The sequence below is a fragment of the Lonchura striata genome, chromosome 4, assembly GCF_046129695.1.
Source record: "Lonchura striata isolate bLonStr1 chromosome 4, bLonStr1.mat, whole genome shotgun sequence".
In the NCBI taxonomy this organism is placed as follows: Eukaryota; Metazoa; Chordata; class Aves; order Passeriformes; family Estrildidae; genus Lonchura; species Lonchura striata.
Window position 1 is genome coordinate 47,823,769 of NC_134606.1, and position 21,286 is coordinate 47,845,054.

The 21,286-nt window shown below is 35.6% G+C and overlaps 1 protein-coding gene across 1 annotated transcript in view; it reads right to left on the minus strand.

Moving 5' to 3' along the window:
• GSTCD (glutathione S-transferase C-terminal domain containing) overlaps window positions 1-21,286 on the minus strand; it is a 46,823-nt gene that overhangs the window by 19,523 nt on the left and 6,014 nt on the right. The window contains exons 4-5 of the mRNA XM_021531472.2: window positions 20,198-20,452; window positions 19,400-19,493 (exon numbers count right to left, since the gene is read on the minus strand). Of these exons, the coding sequence (XP_021387147.2) occupies window positions 19,400-19,493; window positions 20,198-20,452 (349 nt within the window). The remainder of the gene's footprint in view (window positions 1-19,399; window positions 19,494-20,197; window positions 20,453-21,286) is intronic.

A 21,286-nucleotide genomic window follows, 5' to 3' on the forward strand; every position in this document is an offset into this window, starting at 1 on the left:
CCAGAGACCTCTGAATACCACCTGGAGAACTAAATGCTCACTTCTTTCCAAAAGGCACATCTACAAGCTGCAGCAGAAAGATGCAGTTAACACAAGATGATTTGGCAACAAGATGATGGGGCTTTCTGAGCAGTTTGAGCCCTGTTACTGCAAAGGTAAACAAAAAATCCCTTTCTCTACCATTCCCTTGTCTGTATTACTACTTCTAGGGATGCCCAGGCTGTCTGTGAGGTGCTACACCACTCCATATGGCGTGGGTTTCTCACTACTCATTGAGCTGTGTCCCAGAGCTGCACTCCTTATGTAAGCAGCATATGTACTCTTCAGCTTCCTCATTGGCCTTCTCCAGGCACTGTGACACTGGCCCAGAAAGCCAAACAGCTTTTAGCACCAAACAGAATTATTTTGTACTTACAAGGAGAGATTGAAATAATTCTTGTAGGTTTTTCAATGCACACAGTCATAAGTGAAGCCCTCAGAGTGTAACTCACTTCTTCTCTAACCAGGTATAAACTTCTATGCAAGGACTAAAGGATATTTAATATTTGTGTCACCAAGAGACAACATTTACCAACCTTTTCTTTTTCCCTAAATTTGGATATTTTATTGAAAGAATTGCAAGGAAGGAAGCTTGCTCACTGAACAGTTCTCAAGAGAAAACAATGTAAAGCAGAATATCATCTATGGTAATTGCCTACTTCCTAACTCTGCTAACACAGATGACTCACAACAATATATCATTACATTTTAGTTCTCAATGAAATAGAAGTCGATTATATTATCTATAAATTGATGTGTTTGTTTACAAAGGCTAAAACATTTGTTCAACCAGATACAAGATCAGATAGCTTAGGGTTATTATCGATTCATTTGCTCTTTCTTTACATTTGAAATTTGCTATTCTGATCTCTCTTTTTTAACACATGGGATATGAAAATATTGATTTCCTCTTAAAGCACTTTTCTGATTTAAGTTCAAAAGTAGTGGAGCTGGGGCAAATTAAAAAAACCAAACCATCTAGTTCTGATTGTATAAGTATTTCCTTACTTTTGCATCAGAATTTGAATGCATTAGTCCCATCACAAAATATATCACTTTATCCCATACACTGAAAAAAAACCACCCAGCAACACTAACCAAAGGGCTGTGCTTTTATTACTGTCCTCCAGACCTCACCTCCTCCCATTTTTAAGTTCTCACTCCATTCACTCTTGGAGAATTAAAATATGAGCTAGAGATTCAGTGAAAACAGTGTCTTATAGATGAGGTTGCAATGCAGAAAACCTATTTTTCCTTTCTTTTTAATACTAACTTTATATGGAATAGCTTGTTTTATTATATGCCTGTATGAAGCAGAAGCAAATATATCCTGAAGGCCAGAGTGTATTTTTATGAATAAAAGCAATCAGCAGCCACATTTATCCACACAGTTCAGATGCAGGTGATTGGGCTTTATTTTGTTGGTTTTGTAAGCTTTCTTCCACCCTACTGGATGTTTATCAAAACATACTCTAGAACTATGAGGTCTGGAAACACCCCATATGCCATCACTAGTTGGTAAAAGGGCCTGTAAATACTCACTTTTTAAAGAGGTAACAGGCACATATGCCAACTCTGCAGCTTCATGTATTTCTAAAAGCAGCAATCTCTATTAAATGAAGAAAATTGCTATTAAGTTGTCTTGGCATAGCTGGAATGTCTCTTTACCATTTCCTATGAGAGCACTGCATTTTTTCAGTTCATCCCAAAAATTACTAGATTTTCAGGAAAGTTGTGTTTTGTTTTTTAAATAACCTCTGAGAAGCTTGGGACTAACAAATGGCTTGATAAAGGCCAACATTTTTTGCCTGGAACCCCCTTACAGCTGAGAACACATGGCTACTCTGCACTTGGCAGCTCAGAAGGCATCAGTCTCCATTCTGCAAAGACCAGACTTGGAACACTTGAATGTTCCTGAGAAGCCTCAGAGAATGAGCAGCATTCCTAAAGTCACTCATGTGCATATATTGTAAAAATGGCTTCAGCATTCAGTGGGCTGGGGGAAAACAAACAAAACCTCCTAAACATTACAGATGAAGCCTATAAACTACCCCTCTGGAGAATGTGCAGCATTCACTTTGAATCAACAGGTTACAGCCAGAAAAGAAAATCCCCGAGGCCAAATTACTTTTTATTACATAGTTTTTTTTTATGATGAAATGCAATGATGTTTTAGCTACAGTCAAGGGAATAGGAGAAGAGAATGCGACAACGCATGATTTAAAATATATTGGGCAATAATCAAAAGGACAGGAAAGACAACTGCACTCCATAAGAGCATTTTATTGGTTTTTTTTAGATAGGAGTGCCTCCTGATATTACTAACCAATGTGCTCCTTATTAAGGAAAGCTGTGCAAAATAGTTTTATCACTTCAGGCACAAAAACCCCCCATATCTCACATACACTATCTTGGTGTACTCCAAAAAGCTCAGACAGCTATGAAAACTGACCCTTGACAACCTAAGCAGGAACTTGTCCAGCTTTCCTTTTTTTTTTTTTTTTTTTGCAACTAAGTATTTTAAGCAATAGAGGTGTAAGGCATCTTTAAAAACCATAAAGACATACAAACATTAGTAAAAAAATTAAAATTAGTGTTGAGTTCCCCCTGAATGTAACTATGTTCTACTTTAAAAAGATTTGTTGGTTGTTTTTTTCCCAATTATCTTCAAAACTTTTCTTCTAAATATTCAGCAAAAAGCAAATTAGGAAGCAAAGACCTAACATAATGTTAACACATTAATCTACTGTTTACACTATTTTTAAACTATTTTGTACTAGATTATGAAGCCTCTATATGTACTTAAATCAATGAGTGCTATCCTTACTAGTATGTATTTGCTACCACATTCTTCCAAGTTTTGCACATTGTAATATTGCCAACAGCAATCTTCACAAAAATCATGTGTCAGCACCTTTCCCAAAACATTAGATTAGTTCCAAAGTTCTCAGCTCCTACACATTTAAGCTGACAATGCGTGTTCACCCTTCTTCTCATTCTGAAGCCTTTGAGATTCATACTTCCAAGCTATTTCTCTAGAATCCCAAAGATTAGGGAATTATTTTGTTTTAAAATGTCATGACAGTATTATGGGCAGAAACAAAAGACTCTGCAATCACCCTTCTTTCACTTCTTTGCACACATATTCATACACTCCCTCTCTCCCACTCTTCTTTCTTCACCCTTCTGCCTTACCTTCACTCTTTTAGAGTCAAGACTCCATCAAGCCAGCAATTTTGCTTGTATCTTATGCTCCTTATGTGCCCAAACCCACCTACCACTTATGGCCAAATGTTTAAGATGTGAGGGAGAAACCACAATACAAAACTTAAAAAGTGAAAGATGATAAAACATTTGGTGAAGAATAAAGGAAAGGGAAAAGCAGCCTCTGCTCTACTAAATGTGGGAAAAGGTTTCTAACTCCAAAAGAAGTGCTGTTCTACCTATGCACAGTCTTATACCAAACGTCAGCAACATCCAGGCTTGGGAGGCAGGGGTTGCTCGCTTTCTGCAAAATATCTCCAAATGAAGATGTCACTGCCCGACAACCAGAATCAAATGTTTTGTTTACCTTTCACAAGCCCAATATATTGATTAAAAGCTACCATCTGGCTGAGAAAGGGGAACTGAAGTCAGTTCTCGCCGGGGACCAAGAGTGCTTGTCCTTGTGAAAACAGGAGAGCTCCTTCCCCAGCAGGCACCAGAGGCAGCTGCTGCTGAGGTCAGAGCAAGGGCCAGAAGCCCCTGCCATTCACACTCACAGCTGGCCAGCAGCAGCTTGCCTGCAGGGGACCAGCTCTCAGCAGTTAAGAGGCAGCAGGAACAGAGACTTCCCTTTCTGAGCTCCTTGTGCTGAATTGTTTATAACTGATTGTTGAGCAAAAGGTAAGGACTGAATTGCCTCTGTACAGGAAGTCGTGAATTGCAAAGAATCAAAGGAAAGGCCAAAATACCCAATCTGATACATTGCATATACACCAACTCATGAATTCCCATCCCCACCTGTAATTAAGAAAAAAATACTTAGTAGCTATATTAATAATTTGGACAATTCCTGTCTTTGATTTGCTTATCAATAAGAGAGAGGTTGAAATAATAAAACAGAAACAAAAAAAAAGTGGCTTGGAAGACACACATGCTTCATTTAGCCCTTATGTGTCAAGCAATTGGACAACTGGCAGGACTAACAGCAGGACTTTCAGCTTAACTTCACACATTACGCCTGTTTACAAAGATGAATGGCTTGAGGAATTCCTCCAGAACATCCTGATGAAAAGGAATTCCATCCTTGAAATTCCATCCTGAATTTCAGTCATTACGAAAATTAAATCCCACACTGCAAAGGTTTGATGACTGACATTTCAACAAGCAAAAAACATCATTTCACAATGGCTGTATATAACTTCCAAAGGCATCCCATCCGATTTGCACATGGAAAGGCCAAGGTTACACATCTCTCCATTCTCTGAATTCTGTCTGATCTACACACTGCCATTATCACAGCACTTGTACCTTGATCCTGTAAAAATCTGGAGTTTATCAAAATTTTAGGAGATTCAATCAAATTTGCTGTATGAAATGAGTATCTTCGGTATTCATGTGCTTTATGTTAGCTAAAAGGGCTGAAAAAACATTCAAGAGTTCAGAGGAAATACAGGAATTACAGAGCTCCATCATAAGGTTTTAATTCGGTAATAGTAACTGCTTGACCACTCAACTTTTTTCCTTTCATTTATTTTTTTTTCCTAATTCATTTTTGAAGCAAAGTTGAGGCAGAGGGGAATCAAAATGAACTGCACTTTAGATAGCAAACACAATTATTTCTTTTGAATATATAAATAGGTAGGATATTTTCCATATAATTTAAGTGATTCACCAGCTTTGGATAAGTGTTCTTTTAGTCTCTGATGTTGAATATCAGTATCTGTTTCTGCTAGGTAACCAGTTTACCACTGTAAATGCTGATGATCAACATTAAAGTTTGTTTAACCTCCAGAGCTACACTCTGGAGTAAACTAACTTTTGCCATTAGTAGTTCATATGACAGATTTTAGAAAAGCAAACAAACAAAACCACCACTAACAAAAAAATCAGCATTTTTCTTTTCACACTCTTCTCCCTCCAGTGCTCTCTCAGACTATGAAGGCACAACGAGTGAGCCCCAAGCTGCTGAGATGGCAGTCCCCCAGCCACAATTACAGAATGCCTGCTCTACAGCTCTGCAGGTACCACACCACAGCCAAGTACAGTTCCTAAACTGCCCTTTAAAATGTCTATGGTGCTCTTAGTAACCAGTTTGGGTGGAAACCAACATGGATCTCAGCATTCTCAGCTTGGAAAAGTGCTGTAACTAAGTAGAAAGAAACAGACCACAGGCTAATCAAGACTGGCATTTACTATTAGAGAAAATAACCCACTCTTTGTAACAAACACATTCCCAAAGACAGCCAGTCCACTGGTACCCCCACCCCTTTAAAGTTGTAACAGATATTTATCCACACTAAAAGAATCAGGGCATTTTACAGAATGCTTCTGTTCAAAGTGCTCCTTTTCATTGTTGTCAGTAATCCAAATGACCCATTATATCCTGCCAAGTTAGGTAATGCACAAATTGACTATAATCAGTACAAACAAATTATGATGCAGCGGAAGACAAACCAAAGAAATAACAAAATACACACCTACTCCTTTCCTTTCAATATATATAAACGATGGCATAGTCATCTGGATCATATTACATAGCAATAATCACCCCTTACCAAGTAATGCTACTTTATTGCACTCTTTATGTCAGAAGATTGTGAAGTTAAACAATCCTGCCATCAATAGAAATTCTTCATGACAAGTCAAAAACATGCAACATGAAGACACTAACATTTTACATCAAGTTTAGAAGATGAAAATTAAATACAATTTCAATGTGTTTTAATGCATTTCTGAAGGACTACACACTAAAAAAAGGGGGAAATGCCTCTCAAATAACAGAGTACTGGTCAGCTTATGCTACACAACACGTCACAAATACATTCCTAGAAATTTTTCAGAGCATGTATAAAATACCAGTTAAGAGACAAGTTGATTATATCAATTAAAAAGCTGCCTAATGGTGAATTTTTGGTTTTTTAATTCTGGCTAATCGAATGCAAGATAACCTCAGAAACACTGATGAAAAGTTAGTTGTGCACACAGTTCTCCACTACCTACATTCATGCTTGACAAAAGAGCAGAAGAGGGTGTTCTGTTATCTTAACGAATAAAAGTATCCTAGCTTGAAAATACTGTCACAGGTTAATTCATTTTCCTGAAATCCAAAGCAGAGGCAAAAGTGAGTTTCCAAGACAATAAATACATGAAATTGGCACTTGTTGCCCAATCAATGGTTCTGATAATAAAAGGTTCCTTTTTCTTGTGTTGTAAGCAGCTTTGTGCCAGGTGACCTTTTATATAATGCTTACATAGTTTAGGAAAGTAAATAATCAAGAAAATCCATAAATCCCTTCAACCATCTTTGAAACAGAGACCTGGATTTAAACGGGGGGAAAAAAAAAGTTAATGAAACTGTGGGCACCAGCCCAGTACTGCACTCCAGCTCCCCAGGCTCTTCAAGTAGGAGCATTCGGAAATAAAGTCATGACTTCACTTGGCCCTTCCACAGCGAGCGACTTGGAGCAGCTGGCTGCAGACAAAGAGCAGCACTTTCTGCTTTACACATCACTTCTGTTTACAAACTTACCAGTGTACTTAAGGCCAACTAACTAAACAGAAAGGTCATCCATGGATTTATCTCCCACACAAAAACTCCAAACTAATTAGTTAAAAGGAGAAAATGCACAACAGTATCCCCTTCATGTCCTCATTTTGTTACTTTATAACAGTTTTGAGGGGGATGGAGACAGAAAAACTGCGTAGCATGAACCAAAGTCAATTCAAACAGCTTGCTGAATTTCTGTAAATTGAAGCCAACAGAAATGAAAAATTTTGAACACTTTTCCAACAGAAATTAATCAGCTCCGTCAACTAAACAAAGACTCAGACTAAAGAAATATCTGCCTTCAGAAACTTAAAAAGAAAATATATCTCCCACTAACTGCCAGAAGGCATGTTTATGAAACATCTGCCTTAATGAAAAAATACACCACTAAACATAGACTTATAAACCTAAGATATTCAAACAACAGATAATTATTTGTAGCATGTTATGTAGCAAATGGGCTTTGACACAAACTTTATGTGCCAGTATAATGTCACAGGAGCCAAAAGCTGGAAACCAAACAAAAAAACCCAGCACAAAAACAGCAATGTTTTTTTGGATAAGACCTCTGGAGGCCCTACTGCTCTTCTAGTGCAAAAACTGTCTCAGAACTCCTTTTCCTTCATCATCACCAAATGTGGATAGAGTTGAGGTACTGCAGGTCATACAGACACATTTACTCTGTCATCATCTTTTAATGCTGATGCAGCAATTGATCTAATAGGTCACCAATTATCTGCAGCTATAGACCCCATCATCACTTAATAAACTGTAAGAGGGCATGTCTACATTGAAACAAATGAATGGTTTGTAGACTTTATAGAAGTACCTGTTGAAGAAATGCCTCAGTAGAGCATCTGCTATGCAGTGTCTCAGCTAGCAGCTCTTAAACATGAAACTTGTTCCAATATATATAAGCACACATTTCTGATAAATGGCTATAGGAATGCTTCACATCATTTAAAAATTAAGCCTTTCTAAAATCACTACATAATGAGGACAAGGAAACCTCTATACTGCAAGTATTTTTTGGTATATTTGAACGAATTTGGCCTGTCACATGCACACATACAAACTGGGCTTAAGCAAATGCATATCAAGCACAGCAATAGAGTTGCCTTCTTCAGAATGGGGTTAATAGTTGGCATGTTCTGTTATGTCATGTCCACTGCCCTAGGTCTTCCTACTGACAAACTCCACACAGAAGAATCTGCAAGATTCCAACTGCATCCCATTTTACATACAATGTACACACTGACAGCCAGCATTCTTTCTCTGGACTTCTAACTGTGCAGGGAATTGAGAAGGAAAGATCCCAGTAATACTGGTCTCAAGGAAATAAAAGCTCCTCTAACTAGATTAAAGGAACTGAAAAACCCAGGGATCCTTCACCTTTGTATGGACCCCACCTCTGAGAGCAGGGCACATCCACACTCCTGTTGGGAGCTCTGAGACAGATGTTCTGCAGATGCTTGAGCCCTTACTTACCCAGAGAGCAAAGGAAGCATTTGGAGAACAGCAAGCTAATGGGGTATGGATGTTGTGTGCAAATTCTCCTCAAGCCAAAGGTGCAAAGCTGTTCTCACATTAAGTAATGCAGCACAGCACAAAGCCTAACCTACAGTGAGAAGGTTCATCAGTCTAGCTAATAGTGTTATACAAATAAAATTCTTAAAATGGGTGTTTCTGCTTCAAGAATGGGATTAGTTTGAGGTAATTTGATGGGATTATTTTACTTGTATTAAACCACTTCTGGAGTAAACCAAGCTGAGAAGACTCAAAGTCAGAACAAGCATATGTATAATAAAAATAATATATTAATTACATGGAAAAGTGTTTATTACAATGGGGGAAAAAAAGATTGTATGGGACTACAAAAGTATCCTTAACTCAGTATTCAGTAATTTTAAGAGGCATTTTTAATTCAAAAAAACCATGAAAACCTGAGCTGCAAAATGGTAATCACAACCTCCATTGTGTACCTGCATAATGGTAAATAAAATTGGCAGAAAAATGCAAGATAGTCTACAGGCACTGAAATTTGAGCATGGAAGAGAATCACTGGTGTCCTATTCAATTCCCCCCTTAAGTACAAAGGAATTCAAGATTCTTTGATAAATCAAAGTCTGTAAAGCCCATTTCTTCTCTTGTACTGCAGCTTTATACAAAATATAATAACAAAGTATGCTTCTAATTTTACTCATGCAGCAGCCATTGGATGTCTTACGAATGGACAACAGATCATATTCTATAAGATTTGAATTCTTCATAAAGCTGTATTGAGTTAATAACTAAAATATTACAGTGCTAGGTTTTTTAATTAATTAATTAGTACTGCAAAGACTTTAGAAAAATTTGTTGAGCAGTCTCAGACACACAAAAAAATTAAAAGAAATATAAAATTCCTGCAGTAGGGAGCACTCACCTATGCATCATTTTTCTGGTACAAACTGAAAGAAATAACTAGTCAATGCTTATTTCTTCAGCATTGTGTATATTGCACATTAGCAAATCTGAGTCATCTTAATGAAGAACATAAAATCAAAAGGTTATGAGTCTACTGAAGCTCTTGTCACTGATTTTTTACATTACCTCAGCAGGACTATTTCTACTGTGAAACAAACTACACATATGGTTGCAGTGAGGAAGAGTAAGCTCTACAAGACATTGCAAAAATTAAATTTACTAAATAAAAACAAACTCAAAAGGATGTTTCCTTATCTCTGCTTAGCTAGCTTAAGAAACAGACAGTTTTTAAACAACTATTTCCATATTTATTAAAATTATCAACAACTTATTAAAAAAATTCTCTACATTCATAAAGAGTTGTGAACTAGATATGAAATACTACCTAATTATTCAATATTAATTTATCCTTGCAGGACTTTCAGGAAGAAATATACCACAAAATCTGCTCATCTTTCCAACAGCACAATCATGAACAAGTGTGTCCACCTAAACCTGCATGTTTTGAATGCGACACAAACCCAGGAAAGTGTTGGTCCAGTGTTTTGCAGAAAGTGACTCCTGTGATTTTCAGCCCCACTGTTTGTCATTGCAACAACCTACCAACCTGATCTTTACATGAAATTTCTGACCTTGTGGCTCAAATAGGAGTTCAACATTGATAATCTCTGCCATATGCTCTCCTTGCTCCCTACAAGTGGAATCAGCTGTGACCATGATCTTCGTGGCACAATTAAAAACAGACAGAGGTGCAAAATGCATGTATTAACCATAAAAAAAAAAGAGAAGTGGGAGACACAAACAAAAACAAACTCACATTTGTTCACAAAACAATTAAGATCAAAAATGTCAAGAAAACTTGACTTAAGGTATGATATATTTTCTGCATTATGCCTTACCTAACATCATCCAACTAAGCTACAGAGAACTCATAATGCCAATATACATCAAGTGAGATCACAAATGGGCCAAAGCATCCGGTAACGAGCGCAAGCAGAGGAATGTTAAAACGTGCTGTAGATAAGATGGAAAGCAATCTATTTGGCAGATGTTTTTGAGTAGCATAAAATAGAGGATTAAGAAGTGTTTTGTCTCAGTTCAGGCTGGGTTTTTGGGGGTTTGTTTTAGAGAAGCAGATTATTTTAATGAAGAAACAATTTTCAGGCTTTCAAAAATGATGAGAGCATACAGAATAAATAATGGCAATGCTTCACAAAAATTGTCAAGTAATAGACTGTGCTCAAAAAAATACATTATAGAACACTAACAATTTTGATAGATGGCTATATATCAATATACGTTGGCTTTCATAATTATATTCTTCAATATTCAGCATTAGCACACATAGAAAAGCTATACTTTATGAGTAAAGAACCAAATTAACTACAATAATAAATTCAGAAGCTGTTCAAGAGTAAAAATATCCTTTTCTTAACCCTTGATTCTAAAAGTTACATAAAAAAAAAATAAACCTCCTGGTTACAAGAATTTTCACAGTATTTACTTACAATTTTGTAATAGAAATATGGGGCATGATTCAAGATATTGTATCTATAAATTGATTTATTTCTTGCACAAAACGAGCAAATATTGTGCAAGTAAAATCACTGTGTTATTTGGTAAAGGCTCTGGCTAATTAAATTCCCCTCAACTTACACCAAAACTCATGACCCCATCCAGGATGCAGCATGAAATGCTAGCTCATGGCAGTCCATGACATGCACCAACATTTCTCACTGCCTCAAGCTATGAAGGACAGAGAAAGAAAACCAGTTTCCATATGCCACCTTGAACATTACTTATCCAGCCTAGAACCATTTACAACCTGACCTGATGTTCAGTGTAGCCTTAAAGGTATCAGGTACAGCAAGAGTGTTTGTATAAAACAGCAGAGTTTAAGAGTCCATTTTTGCTTTTGTCCAGCATACTCTGGTTCCTAACAAATGAAACTCTGCAGAAAACATGCAATGCAACCAAGAGCCAAGGTAAAAAGTTTGTCCAGTTGAGCTTCATGGAAGCACTCAGAAGTATCTTAAACTTTGAGGTGAGAGGATGTTCTTTTGTTTCTTATTTCTTGTCACTAATAACACAAGAACACATGGAAGATCTGCAAGTGGGATATTCAAGAGCATTTAAGCAGATATAAGAGCCCTTTACCAATCAGATACTTTCCAAAGAATGGAAAGTATGTCAATGGAATGACTACATTAATGATACCTCAACTGGTCTACTCACACTACTGACATGACCCATTCAAACACCATCACAAAGACCAACACTCCATGACAGACCTGCAAAACTCTTAAAGCACAAGCTGAAACACAAACACTGTAACTCTTTCTATTATCTCTGGATGCTTAGATCAATATTCCACACTAGGAGGGGACAAATTTTATTGCTTCAGATTAGGTTTGACTTATTTTAATATTGAGACTATTCTCCGATTCTTCTATACTTAAAAAATAATTCTACAAAGGAGATGAACTTCCTACTTGCATTTGCTCTTCAATACTTTAAAAGTTTCTAAAGGATGTGAACTCCTTTTGATATTGCTATGGTAAGCTGCCAGAAATTTGACATGAGACATGAGCCAAAAATTAACTTTTCAGAAGCATTTCCAAACCATCTGGAGAAGAGGCATTTAGAGTATAAAATAATTAATACCACCTTCAATAAAACACTAAACATACAGTAGTCTGACCTTTCCTTTGTGTAATTAAAATTTCTGAAAGCATCAAACTATTCAGAACATATTAAGAATCATTCAAAATAATTTTACGTGGTTTTTTTAACATTATTAGGTTTGGGGTTTTTTTCTTAAAAACAGCAGTACTGACTTCCTCGAAATTGTTGATTAGAACTTTAAATTAACAACTGTGCATAAAAACTTGCCTTCATGAAAAGCCAAAATCAAACTCATGACCTTATCCAATGTAAAACTGTATCCAAATCAAGAAATGAATTCATGGTTCTTAACACAAATATCCAAAACTAATGAAAGTGCAGATGGAAGCCATAAGCAACTCCAAGAGACAGAAAAATTCCTCCTTAACTCACATTTTGTCAAAGCTGATTTATGGTTTGGAAATGAATTACATGCCTCAACTCTGCAACATAGGAAGACGGGGAAGGAAGGAGAAGGTGAATGCAGCCCCTCGCACAGCGCTCACCTTTAAGCACAAACATTAATTCAAGGTATGTTTTATGTGCTGGGATGAAATATCCTGTTATTAATCAACTCCTGATAAAATGTCAGTGAAGAGCTCCCAGAAATTCACTAATGCTGCACAAAATTTGACAATACCTCGGTAATGATTCTGATTTATTTACTCTTCTATAATTGTTCTATACTTGAAACATATAAAATCGTGACATTGGAAAATAAGTTGTTCAAAACATGTTTTCCTATGTTTCTGAAGAAAACTATTTAGTTTAATAACCACAAAATAAAACAATGTTTTATTGACTATGATAAATTATGAATGTACATAAAATCTGGGCAACCACAGACTCTGATAACTATCAGTAGCCTTAAAAATAACTACTTAAGGATATTAAATAATAAGTAGGAGAGGTTAATAGAGTTTCAGTAATCAGGTAAAATCAGAACTGCAAATTAAGAACACAGCTTGAATTATCTATTCACAAATAATCTACAACTAATCTAATGGGTTCTCCAAAGGTCATTAGAAAAAATTTAATAATCTATGAAGAATTTCAATTTTCAGCAAGTCCTACTTTCCCCTCAAAGAAACAACAAATAATGTTTTTAAAGGACTGAGCACCACAACAAAATATGAGTGCCAATAAATTTGAATGAGAACATAATTTTAATTCTTTTGATGTGTTTGCACAATTTTGTCACTGAGAAAGAGAAGGAGACACATTTGCTTTCTAGGCAGTAGTCTTGTCTATGCATAAGTACAGAGACTACACCTTCCTTCTCAAACTTAGTCAATCTGATCTTATCCACTGCGTAATTTCCCAGTGCCTTTATTTTTGAAAGTAAGATTATATCAGGAAGAGAATTCATAAGAGGTTTAATTGAGAGAGAGAATCTTTTTTGCCTTGTTTCTGGAGTTAATTTTCAATGTTTTGTTCCTGTGCAATGTTTGGGCCCACACAGTTCTTCTCATTCTGACTTTTCTTTCTTTCTGACTTCCACTTCTACTTTCCTCCCATCCTAATGAGTATGATCACATATCCTTATGTGCTCAGAGTGTTGCTACAAAATAAAAAATTAGTGAATTACTGGTTAATTCCTTTACATCCTTTCATTTGTCTATTTTTTCTTCTAACATATTCAATAAGTTATTTCCCTTTCCTTTGAATTCCAGCCACAGCCTAGCCTACGATGCTACCATGTTTTTTAATTCCAAAACATTGGCCCTTGAACTATTGCAGTATTTATAGACCAACTAAAAGAAAATCTCTTGCATAAATCTTTGAATGTTCTTACCTGTAACCAAGAAAAGAATTTCCAGAAATTTCCATTAATCTCCTCATTTCCTTAGAAATATCTTCCCAGAATTACTCCTTTTCCCCAAAGAACATAAAACTCCAGCAGAAGTTGAGCTGATGAACTTTCCCTCTCCTTCACTCCCTGCTCAACTGTTACCTCTTTTCTTGGACTTGAAAACTTTCAAGGCAGAAGGTGTTACTCTACTATGTGTTTATACAGCCTCAGCAATTATTTCTTTCTTTCTTACTCCAGCACAATGAATGTGTCAACTGTCAAATTACCAACTCTAATTCAAAGAGGGGGAAAAAATGTTTTAAATCACTTTTTACAACAGGTGGTCCCAAATTTTTGGACTAGAGATTACTGAGCTGAAAACTGCCACATAAAAAGCATCTTTCTCAAGAATGACTCTTTAGTCCAGGACACAGCTCCATCCATCCAGGTACAGCTCCATATCCATAGAGATTGTGCTGCCCTCCTGTGGTTCGTGAAGATTTTATGCTCCAGAAGTCACACACAGAGCTGAGAAAAACTCTTGATTCTGCTCTTGGAAGACAGATTGCATAGCTAAACATTACACTTCGAAGAAAGTAAAAAATCCAAAGTGCTGTTGCAGGGGTACCAAAAGTCTCCTGATGCTCCTGCCTGAAAGGACCATGTAGGATTTGCAAAAGAAACACAGAACAGCTATCTAAAACTCAGCTGTCCCTCAGTTACAACCAATGTGCAGAAAACAGCAATGTAAGTGACCTACAAAAATACTGCAAAGACAGATAAAAACCCCAGAAGTTTAAATCCTTGTGTTGATTATGCCATATAGGTAAGTGAATTATGAATGCCCACACACTGGGATATGGCAAACGGGTGACAAAAAAGAGCTAAAGGACACAAGCCATACACCCTACCACTGATGTAATGGTATATGGAAACATACAGAACAATCTTCAAATAAGCAGTAAAGACATTTTACAGCAAGAAATTCTGCTTCAGAATACTGAAGCAGATCAAATATCCCTTTTAAAGTAAAGACTGGTGCTACAGAAAATAAATTTAAATTTTGTAATAACTGGAAATACTAAGATATTAGTATATTCTGGAAAAAGATTCTGAAGAGTAGTGTCAACAACAATTTAACATTTTAACCAATAACATATCTAGAATATTTGGAGACAGAAAAGTGTTAACTCCTCCTCCTCCTTCTAAATATTTCTAATTAATACAAATATGATAAATATGTCATCTCTGCCTTCTCTACAAAGTGACACTTTGTAGCACAGCATCACTCTTAAGTACACCTTATTGACCATTAAAGGATATTAATTTCTATATTTCTATTCCTGAAAAATACCTCTGATGATGATTTTGAGTAATGTTCAAAAGAAAATGTCTTTTTGAATCATATTAATAATCTGGATATTTGTTGGACATTGTTCTACACCATAACTGTTAGAATGGATCAGCATTCCTTCACTCCTCAGTAGTAATCTTCCTCAAAAAATGACCTGCACCTCCATGCTGTGGCATACTGAGTACAACTGTAACCTCTAAACCTCTGGTTTAAGAGATTAATAATGTAACTTTGGGCTCTGCAGATCCCATGAATAAGGAACATAGAAATATAAAAGGGAGAAGGAAACTAATAATTTCTACTACAATTATATAAGGAGTAAAAGAAAGACCAAATAGTTTAAATAAAACAAAGAGCAGAGATACTTAGCAGGCTACTTAACATTTATTAAAGATTTCTGATTAAGATAAGAAAAATTAATTTAACAACATGTTTAAAAATATCTGCTAGGCACCTATGAGCTAATATTTTTGGGGTTTATGCCCTTCCAAGTGTCTAATTGTCTTTCAGAGACAAAAGAGAAAAAACCTCACAGTCTAACAAATAAAACTTATTTTTCTATCTAGGGCAGATCAAATTCACTCAAATTCTACGCAGGTAAAGTCAATTTAGGCCACTGACTGTCAAGTGCAGACACTTTGTCAAAGTTAATTGTGGATTAATCAAAAACACACTTCAACCATCAGAACCAAGACAACTGTGAATTTACAAAAACAAATCATTATGAATTGTCTTCAGTGCTCAAGCCATAAATCTGTAAAACATTTCAACTGCCAAACTCAGTATTTAATTTTAATTCTTTAGTATGTTCAGTAAACAAACACAAACCACAACAGGACTAAAAAAGCATACACTGAACTTTATGTACAGAACTCTACAAAACAAATCTCTCCAAAGCCTAATAAACTCAAATTAACTATGACTTGTGAACAGTAAAGATAATTAGTAATCAGGTAAAATTAAAACTGCAAATTAAGGAAGTCTAGGAATCAGACCTCATCAAAACCCGAACTTTGGTTGTAGGGGATATTCAATATGAAGCATTAAGGCAATTCTCTGAGGGCTTACATTTACTCCACAAAGCATGGCACTGAAACAAAGGTGACACCTTCCAGTATGACTATCAGCCACATGAAAGTCCATCAAACACTCATCACAACAGGATTTTACAGAGCAGGTCAAACACCAAGGAGAATGTATCCTCACCTGAATCAAAATGCAGTTGTTAGAACTTGGTATCATTCTTTCGACTATGATTTTTAATAAGATACACCAGCAACTGTTTCTTTGCAGATTTTTAATATTTCAGAGGCTGTAAGTTTGTAATTTAGATCAAAACATCACTTAAGAAAATGCAACAGACTTCAAGCAAACATAAATATATTGAACTTGTATTCCTTACAATGTATAAGGAATTCCTACATGCATTGATTTCATGAGGCATGGAAACCAGCTATATTTTCAAAGAGTATTCATTTTAGTAAATCATTGTGCCTAAAAATCATTACTACATACCGATGTAACTTTAGCATGTAATAGCTCTGCCTCTTGTCTCTAAACAGGCATTAGAAAAATATAAAATAATTAATTCCCTTCCCTTGTTTTGCTTGGTAACTTATTCACAAAAAAAAAAAAAAAAAAAAAAAGGGAGGAAGACTACAGTAACAGTAGGAACAGTGTACATTGCCATCCATGAATTATCTGGTTCGGTGACATGTCTAAGTTATTATTTCCAGGTAAACCTGAATAATTTTTTGTCTAAAAATTAGTAATTGCATTCAAACTTCTATGAAAATTGTCTTCAGGACAACTACATAATGTTATATCCCTGAAAAGATCCTAAGAAGTCACATATGAAATACAAAGTTTTGCAATAATACTCTTTTTAAGGCAAGCCAGTAAAAGAAGATATACCAGTATTGCCTATATTACAAAATGTATGAAAAATGTGAAGCAACGTGGCTGTATTGCCATCAGAGATTTTTCAAATCTTGAACTGCAAAATATAATGCACACACAAATGTGGTTTAAACTTATTTAAATGAGTGCAACAAAACTGTAACTTAAGGGGAAGTTAATGAGAAGCAGCTTCAGTTGAATTTCCCTTGGATTGTTACACCCATGTGGCTTGCAGGCAAAGAGCTCTCTGATATGGAAAGATCAGCTGAAGAAGAAGGATGAGTTCCTGCTTCAGGATGCCTGAGACACTGAAATAGGCTAAAACACTATTAAAAAAAAATCTTCAAAGTCTTTCAAAAAGTTCTGACAGGCTTGAAAGGGAAATAGAGAACTTTAAAGTGTTTCTTTAAACTTTGTGTTTTACAGAATGAATGACTGTCTGGATTTAATTTTTAAAATACAGTTGCTTTTAACTTTCAAAAGAAAATACACAATTTGCATATCTTGATTAGCAAAACTTTTCATAAAATGTCAGATTCCCTAAACCATCTTTGATTTTTAAGCATAATGTATTCTCAACTCAGAAAGCATCTTTCAAGTCAAAATATTCAAAAGGTAATACCAATATAAAAAGCAGAACAAAGTAGTAGTGACCTAGCTGCACAAAAAAAAAAAAATCTCAGAAACAACCTGGATATACCAAATCAATTTTGACCATTTCAAACAGCTTTGCATCTAATACACCATTTATTCCACAATTGTAATATTATTTAGTTCTATGAGCAATTACAAACAACTTTAACATGGACACAAGGTCACAAACTTTTATATTGGTTAGAAGATAATTGCATCATTAAGCAGTGCTCCTTTCATTAAAACTAATTTTGTTTATGATGAGGGTTAGAAAATTTTCAAATTTTCTTTTCTCTGTTGAGAGGCCACACTACAATAAAGTATCCCTCACTTAATAACAGTTCCAGAAGCTGAAGCTAATACTGATCCTTCAGGATTGTTGATTGGTAGCCACCAAGACTGTTTAATCAAAACATCAGTTAATTCCACAGAACTGGAATACCGTGCTCTGTGTTACTGCTCTAGCCTGTGTTATTCAAAGGTACTTAAGTTTCAAAGATGTTTCTAAACTACAAATGTAAACACTGTTTTACTCTGTAAGTAAATTCCATCTCATGCATACTGTTACTGAAATGATGGTTCATTTCAAATGAATTACCATAAATAAAGCAGTTCTTTTAAGTTCTTTTACTTCCTGCTTAACAAGTATTTCAACTCATGAGAAAAGTAAGACTGTAGGTCAGTTACCCCTCATTCATTTCACAGTTGGACAAAAAAGTAAATAAATAAAAAACTGCTTTAAAGAAAATAAAAAATCTTGTTTTTAAAAAAAAACTCTTTTTTTGTTTGTTTCACAGTGAACACAATGTCTGATGAACAAATGTGACAGTACCAAAGGCTTCTATCTCCATATATCCTCAGAGTAATAAAGCAGCAACAAGGGTTATCACCATCCAACCCCACATTCACACACTTTCCCCTTCCCTTTAATGTGCTTTGGATTAGCCTAAAGGAAGCACCTCTAATCATATCCAGCCAAACTGATCTTAATACTCACAGAGCCTTTGCAGCAAGTAGGAAATGAACCTGAAGACAATGAATCCATTCACACACACAGGACCAGGAACACAAGCAAAAACTCCACAACTGACTGAAGTTCCAAAAAGGAATAAAACCCCCTTTCTAATGCTGCTTAATAAAACCACAGAGATGTTGCATTTCTTCGTTGTTCACAAAATAAATATAATTTGGGCACATCTCCCCTTTCCCAAACGTCACATATAATCAGCAGTAGCACAGTATTTCCATTCAACAGTCTTATTTCAATAAGCCCCACTTCACAAAATTTTCAGCTTCTGCCTTGCTAGGGAAAAAAAATGAAAACATTTCCTATGATATACAGGGAAATAATCACATGATGTATCTGATTTTCCTTCTGTCTCACATTGTGACCACCTACACTTTTAAACTCTGACCTGCCACCCTCTTTTTACTGTCTGTACATACTGACAACCACAGTAACTTTATTCCTATGGAAGGTATCTATGGATGCCTTTACTTCTATGGAAGACTCAACACAACCAAGCACTGAGCTTGGTTGTGATTTTTGGGCTGTGTCAACGGCTGACTGAAATCAAGGCTAGTCTTTTGTTCCCAGTTTGCTCATCAGCTGTTGATGATCAGAGGGAAGTTACGTCACCATGTGTCACAAACAGACCAAATTTTAATGCAGATTTGAAATTGCTTCCCTGTCTTAGCTCTGGAACATGTTGAAAACTGGCATATTTTCTCATGAAACAGTTAAGTAGCTTCACCATAAGAAGACCCTGTTAAATACACACACAGACATACAAACCCTCACCTTCCCCAGGACTGACTGCAGATGGGAGACTGGTCCAGTCTAGGGTCCAGCTGGGGCATGGATGAGGAGAAAACTTTGCTTCAATTCCATTTTCCTAAATGAAAGAAAAACAAAAAATAAATTAAAACCTTTTACCCACTTAAGATGGTATCAAAATTCTCACTAAATTTAATGGCACCAGATGAAACTGCAACACTGGTCAGTTTAAGTGAAACTGGACAAGTAGATGACTCAACATTATATATTCAAATTATGTATTTCCCTCATTCTCACAAAAAAGCCCTCCTAATTTTTTTAGGAAGTGCTGTCAGCTTCTGTGCAAAAAATACTGAATTATGGAACATGATGGACAGCTTTCTTTAACAAAACTTATTAGAGTTCCCAGAAGTTCAAAGCTTTAATCAAACAGCAAAACAAAACAAAACAAACAAACAAACAAAAAAATGTTTGATAATGAAACCAAACTTAAAAGCAACAGTTTTCTGTCATGCTTTATTATAAATATCTTTAGAAGAGAAATACAATATTGCGATTTGAACAAAAGGTTACTTTGATTATTCAGAATTATTGATAGAGCTCCAACTGTCCTATCTTTTCCCAGTTCCTGAATGAATCAAATATGAGATAAGAAAAAAGTAGAATCACTTCTAAGTCAATGTGTATCAGATTTAAGACAAACAAGAGGTATTAAACTGTTCAATGCTGTCAAAATTAGCTTGTACAATTCTAATGAATTCTATCTACTCCAAATCAAGCAAATATGATTATAAAAATATCTAATTAAAAATCTTAAATTACCATTAACTTAGTCATGGTTGGCCTTGGACCACCTATAAAATGACTGTCTTCATTATCCTCGTCTAACTCATCAGGAACTGAAGTGGAGTCCTGTAGCTGTTCCTCAGGAGCAGACACCAATTCTGGAAGCTGGAGAAGCTCCATGTTGCATTTGCCAGCAGCTTTCTTTACTCCAGGTACTTCTTGAACTCTTCGATACCAACTGGATATCAATGGCAAGTTTACCAGATTTTTGCCTTGTTTCTTGCTGGAAACCTAAAATAATAAAATAAGAAGGTTAGTGGCTACTGTAAATTTCTTACTACAAGCCACCAAACTACAGGAGTAAGCTCAGCTCCACGCTGAGCACAAGCACACACGGCATGATGGCAATACAAAAATCAGCTGGTTCAGAGCTCCAGGTGAAATTGCCAGTCAGACACTTAGACTTTATCTGCAATTCCCATTTCCTCAACAGGATTAAAAGGTTCACATGACCATTTTAATCATAATTTCAGTGAGTAACAGGAAAACTCCATACAAATAATACTCTTGAATATCTACTATTTCCTAACATAGGAATTGTTAATTTTGGTTGGTCGTTAGACAAAAAACCCCAATGCAGTAATTTGCAATGAATACTGAACTCTAAGCATGACATTATGGTACCTGAATGGTCTTTCCCACAAGTACCCCTTAAAAGCTCATTCACCAACAGCTGTTTTGCTGGGAACTACAAGCCTGAAATACCTTAGGCTATGTGGTAACAGGAATACATTAGCCCTGGTCTTTATTCAAGCTTTGCACTACATCTGTGGCTTTTTTTTTTAATTAGTATGGATTTTTTTTAAATAACATATTACTTTCTACAATCTTAATTTCATATTTTTATACAATAATGGTAACTAGTATATTTATTTTCTGAATTAAGTGTATGCGATTATGAGTTAATGTGGCCTCCAACAGAAACTAGCATTTTAAGTGTAAAAATGAAACAAAAACATTTCTTAAGTAAGAATACACTGCACGTATTTTAAAAAAATATACCCAAATCACTTTTTAAGATGAAGTCCAGTTACTTTTTAAAAGGATGCACCTGATGAAATTAAA